The sequence below is a fragment of the Leucopleurus acutus genome (assembly GCF_964270905.1).
Source record: "Leucopleurus acutus genome assembly, chromosome: 16".
NCBI classification, from domain to species: Eukaryota; Metazoa; Chordata; class Mammalia; order Artiodactyla; family Delphinidae; genus Leucopleurus; species Leucopleurus acutus.
This window is the reverse complement of record NC_139158.1, coordinates 81,601,119-81,607,118: the sequence shown is the minus strand read 5'-3', so window position 1 is coordinate 81,607,118 and position 6,000 is coordinate 81,601,119. Positions and strand designations below refer to the sequence as shown.

Below are 6,000 nucleotides of genomic sequence, written 5' to 3'. Positions count from 1 at the left end.
TGTGCGCGCGCGTGTGTGTTTGCGTGCATGTGTGCGTGTGTGTTTGCGTGTGTGTGTGTGTGTGCGTGTGTGTGTGTGGGTGAATTCCAGGTCTAGGACAACTTGGGTATTACATGCCCTTCTCATCATGGAGCTTTCAGGGGCAGGCATCTGATCTAAACTAGTCCAAGCAAAAATCAAGACTCTTCCCCATTGGCCACAAACCAAGAAGGACATAACTCAGGGCAGCCACCCTGCGACCATGAGAGTTAACACAGAGAGAGTGGGACTGAGAAATTGGGCCTTGATGATTCTGCTGGAGGACCCAAAATCAGCTGTTCTTTTAAAAAATTTTTTAAATAAAAAAAATGTTTTATACAGCAGGTTCTTATTAGTTATCTATTTTATACATATTAGTGTATACATGTCAATCCCAATCTCCCAGTTCATCCCCCCCACCACTTTCCCCCCTTGGTGTCCATACGTTTGTTCTCTACATCTGTGGCTCTATTTCTGCCGTGCAAAACGGTTCATCTGTACCATTTTTCTAGATCCCACATACATGCATTAATATACGATATTTGTTTTCCTCTTTCTGACTTACTTCACTCTGTATGACAGTCTCTAAGTCCATCCACGTCTCTGCAAATGACCCAATTTTGTTCCTTTTTATGGCTGAGTAATATTCCATTGTATATATGTACCACACCTTCTTTATCCATTTGTCTGTTGATGGGCATTTAGGTTGCTTCCATGACCTGGCTATTGTAAATGGTGCTCCAATGAACATTGGGGTGCGCGTGTCTTTTGAGTTATGGTTTTCTCTGGGTATGCCCAATAGTGGGATTGCTAAAACCAGCTGTTCTTGAAGCCAGCCTGGCCCTGGATTAATTTAAGATACTTGAGTCAATAAATTCCCTTTATTGCTTAAGAGAGCGTGGATATGGTTTTTGATCCCTTGTAACAGAAGGAGTCGTAGCTGATACAGATCACAGCTGCTCCCAGAATGTGGCTGTCTCCATTCTAGTGTAGGGAACCAAGCCTCACAAAGATGGGGTCCTTCTTTAGGGACCCTGAGACTAACTCAATGAAAATAATTAGTCTTTTGGCAGTCAACAATTTAAAAGAGCTTACTAAGTAGCAGATAGGAACCGGAGCTAGTACCATTTCAGGTGATTTCCAGCCTGGAGATGCCTAGTGGCTGAGGTGCACGTAGGAGACATGAAGACTTGAAGTGATGATGTAACCATAGCAATGTAAGCTAAAGCCCCAGCTACAAGGAGAGGAAGAGGAGGTGGTTTGACTTGCGGGGGTGGCGGGGGGAGCTCTGGGCCCCTCTCAGATCTGTGCCTGGCGATAAGGATCCTGTTTATACCACACTTCCTGGCTTTGCTTTTCCTGAGCTAGCCTTGCGCATGCGAACTTGGCCTCTTCTGTAGCTCCTTGAACACTGTGGGGAGAAGCGTTTAAATGACACAAGTAAACATGTTGCTTTGGTACCAGAACCCAAGTGACATGGATCAAAGACTTTTCCAAAGAAAAGATTGCTACAAAGGATGTTGCAATTCATGACTGTATTTACATAATATTATAAATGGTAACACATTTGAGACCACTGAGGTGTAAACCTTTTATGATCCAACATACTGAATTTATCAACACAGAACCTATAATGTACAAAATAAATTAATAGGGAACCCAACAGGACATGTTATGTCGCAAATTTACTGCTACTTATAACATGCCTGTTTTACTAGGTTCAGATAAAATAGCAATATATATATATATATATATATGTATTTTTTTGGTGTAAGATGCAGATACATAATTTGTACCAATCTCACAGAATTAGTTTAATCCAAAATGAAAAACTTATTATATTTTCTATCAGATGCAACAGAAATTAATTGTTTGAAAATAATCTCTCCCCGCCTCTCCTACTTATTTTCTCCCTAGCACCTAATACATTGTGTATGTATTTCTTCATCATTTGTCTGTCTCCCCATTAGATTGTAAGCTCCTTGAGGGCAAAGCCTCAGTCTGATTCAGTGCTATATGCCCAGAACCTAGAATTTGACATATAATAGGTACCCAATAAGTAAGTACTGAATGAATGAGTTTAAAACAGGCACACATTTAGCCAATATAAAAATTAATTTCTATAACTTCATTTCACACACTGGCCCTACATGATAGGCTAAAAACTTTGGTCCTTAGTTCACACCTGATTCTCTTCCCTGACTCTCTGTGGGATAAGCCAATGTCCTGGGGTTGCTCAGCCACTTGGTAATACCGGGTTTGGGCACCACGGCTGTTGCCACCCCTTGGTGTATCCCCAGGCTGGCTTTTCCCAGAGCACAGGCTTGCACAGGCTGTGGGTGTGAAGCTGAAGCGAAGAAGTTAACACGGAGAAGGAAGGAGGAAGGAGGCTCATTCCAACATCCCCCTGAATTGCTGCGTGTGCCGCTCCAGCTTCTTGGCCTCAGCCTGGAGGTGCTGCAGGGCGGCGGGGCTGGGATGCTGGAGTACGGCGTGCTTGGTGGCCAGCGCCAGGTCCTTGAGCAGGCTGCAGAGGCGGCTGCTGCCGCGCAAGATCTCGTTGCGCACGTCCCTCTCCTGGGTCTCCTGGCACAGCGTGTCCACCAGCTTCTGCCCGACCATGATGACTAGCTTGCTCTGCGCGATGAAGATCTCGGGGGGCTGGCCGTTGCCGAGACTGCTGTGCAACACGCCGATGGCTTTGAAGAGCGCCCCGAAATAGAGGCGGCAGTGTTCAGAAAGGCGGATTTTCTTCTCAGGATTCTGCTGACTCAAAGGTCGGGGGCAAAGGGAGCTAGGATTCTAGAGAAGAGAAAGGAAACAATGGATAAGAAAGAGATTCAATCGACAGGCTGTGGTTGTCTCTCTTTTCCTGTTTTTGCTCAATTTGCTAGACTTTTTGTAAGAAAAAGTACAGTTTTGTTTGGGAAGCCCCACAGTGCAACATTTGCCTAAGGAACTAATGTTAAGGTTTTCAAAGCACTGTTACATATAAATTATCTCTCAGGTATATAATTTTATATATTGCATTATATACATAAAATCATTCATATTAGATACATATAAAATCGTATTCAATTCTCTCTACAAACTGTTAGAAACCCATTCTAAGAAACTCGTTGACAATGACTAAATTCATAACTTAAAAAAAAATGCAGAAAACTTGATGGTGAGATTTAAAAATTTACTCAAAGAACAGGTTTTAAAGCATTTAAAAAACCCTTCCTAGTTCCAGTATCAGAGGTAAATCTGAATCCCCCAAATTTCCAGAAGAAATAAAAATATACTGACTTATCTGCTTTAAGATTAAAATATTTATCTTACTTGCTAATTAAAGTTTTATTTAGAAGTTTACTTTCATGAATTTTATTTTCTGGAATGTGGAACCAAAGCCTGTTCACTGTTGAAAGATTCTCAGCATCAAACTTAGTGGAAATCCTACTCCAGGTAATAATCAAACACACTGCTATATTTAAATTGGATAACCAACAAGGACCTACTGTACAGCACGGGGAACTCTGCTCAATATTATATAACAACCTAAATAGGAAAAGAATTTGAAAAAGAATAGATACATGTATATGTATAACTGAATCACTTTGTGCACACCTGAAACTAACACAACATTTTTATCAACTATACTCTAATATAAAATAAAAAGTTTAAAAAAAAAAAGCCTCTATGTTAGGTTATAGGTGAGGAGATTGAGGCTTCCGGAAGAGAAGAGGCTGCCTAGGGTCACTCTACTAGCAAAATAAAGATCTGGAGCTCTTAGCCTAGTCAGCAAGTCTGAAACTCTCATTCTTTCTATTAAACTGTGCACTCTTATCAACCTACGGTCTTAAAACACCCAGCTCAGAAGCACTCAGACAGTGTTATAGTCTGACTGTGTCTCCCCAAAATTCATATCATGAAACTCTACCCCTCAGTGTGAAGTTATTGGGAGATGGGGCCTTTGGGAGGTGACCAGCATTAGATGAGATCATGTGGGTGGGGCCCCCAGGAATGGGGTTAGTGCTCTTCCAAGGGTTGCCTGAGAGCTTGCTCCCACCCTCTGCTCTCTGCCAGGTGAGGATACAATGAGAAGTGGGCAGTCTGCAGCCTGGAAGAGGGCCCTCACCAGAATCTGACCCTGCTAGCACCCTGGTCTTGGATTCCTAGCCTCTAGGACTGTGAGAAATACATTTCTATTGCTTATAAGCCACCCAGCCTATGGTACTTTATTGTAGCAGCACAAACAGATTAAGATAGACAGGTAAAGGGAAGAAAAGCCTGGGGTGTTGGTTGAGATGGACTCTGGGGGGGCAGGGAGCATGAGAAGAATGCATCAGAGGCTAGAAATGAGGAGCAACCATCTGGACATTGGAATGTTATACTCCCATTGTTATATACATTGTTATAACAATGGAATGGAATGTTATATACATTGGAATGAATACTCCCATCTTGGCTTGGGAGTATTACCTGTAGGTAAACAAAAATGTACTATGATTTTTATTCTGGGCTGTTGGAAATCTCTATTTTTGGTTGTCACATTGACCAGGGAACACTACAGGCTACCAGTGGACAGGGGGCTACGGATGCCGAACAGTCCATCCCATGCAGTGAAGAACTGCCCACCTGATGGTCAGTGGTCCCCCTGCCACCCCCACTGAGAAGCAGTCAGTCTAAAGCAGGGTTTTTCCAAGGGTGATCCTTGGACCTCCAGCACCTGGGAACTTGTTGGAAAAGAAAATTCTCAGGCCCTTCCCTAGACCTACTGAATCAGAAACTCTGGGGTAAGGTCTAGCCCTCTGGGTTTTAACGAGCTCTATAGGAAACTATGACACACTCTCAGGTTTTAGAACCACTGGTCCAAGGCATACTTCGTGCTGAGCAAAATAGCATGACTTTTAGCAATCTGACAGGCCCCAAGTTTTGGGTTTGGGGTTTGCAGAACGAAGCATCAGGACGTTCTAGCATAAGGTTATTATCTTAGTTGGCCTCTGAGAAGGCAAACAATCTTGTCCACATCATTGGATATCTCTGTCCCTTCTCGCCCATGCTGCCCTCCCCACCCCCCATCAGCCAGGAGGTTGAATGGGTTCATTGGTTCCCAGGCTTCAGTTATTCAAAGAAAACCTTCACACATTACGCCCTTTCTACCTTCCTCTTAACTTCGGTCAGCTACATCCTTGTTTTTAAGTGATCAGCTGTTTTTACGTAAGTTAAAACTTTTAAAATCGGTAAATGGAAAACTACTATCCTTTGCCACTAATAGGAGGTAAGCAATGAAAAATAAGTACAATGATAGCATTTTTGATTTAAAAAAAAAAGGAAGATGATCAAATGTCAGAGAGGTGTTGAAGATACACAGGCCCCAAACCAAAATGTTTTTTCTGTTGTAATCAGAAACATTAAAAGGGAATGTCAAACAGATACACGCACAGAGGGAAGATCAAGTGAAGACACAGGGAGAAGACAACCATGTACAAGCCAAGGAAAGACACCGGAGAAGAAACGAACCCTGATCTTGGATTTCTAACCTCCAGAATTGTGAGAAAATAAATTTCTATTGTTTAAGCCAAAGGGGAAAAAAATGTCAACAAGAATGTGAGTCCGTGTGACTTCATGCCATGTCAGTATCTCCTGTGATAAATTTGCAGAGCACCTATAATTATTTCACTGATGGTTAAAGGACCATGTTCCACATTTTGGGGCTCATTGGACTTGCTCATCTCCAGGGTTCCTTCTATTATAAAAAAGGAAGAACAGTCACAAAACCAAGTCTCTTCCCATGTGGGTCAGGGCTGTAATGCTGAATTATTCACAGCAGGAAACATCTCTGGGGATAAAGCCTATTAGTCCATCAGAAGTATTGGAGAGTCAGCATCATCGCTTACCTGGGTTTCTAAGTCTTTGTTTTCATCCAACCTTTGTTCCAAGATGGGTGTTTCTTTCTCTTCTAGGCTAGGCAACTCCTGAAACATAAAATCCCTTCAA

General features: G+C 42.5%; 1 protein-coding gene across 1 annotated transcript in view; it reads right to left on the bottom strand.

Moving 5' to 3' along the window:
• Positions 1-2,409: 2,409 nt before the first annotated feature.
• The window catches only part of CASS4 (Cas scaffold protein family member 4), a gene marked incomplete at both ends in the record, with an annotated part of 42,440 nt that continues 38,849 nt past the window's right edge, over positions 2,410-6,000 (bottom strand). The window contains one exon of the mRNA XM_082857035.1: positions 2,410-2,820. Within this exon, the coding sequence (XP_082713161.1) occupies positions 2,410-2,820 (411 nt within the window). The remainder of the gene's footprint in view (positions 2,821-6,000) is intronic.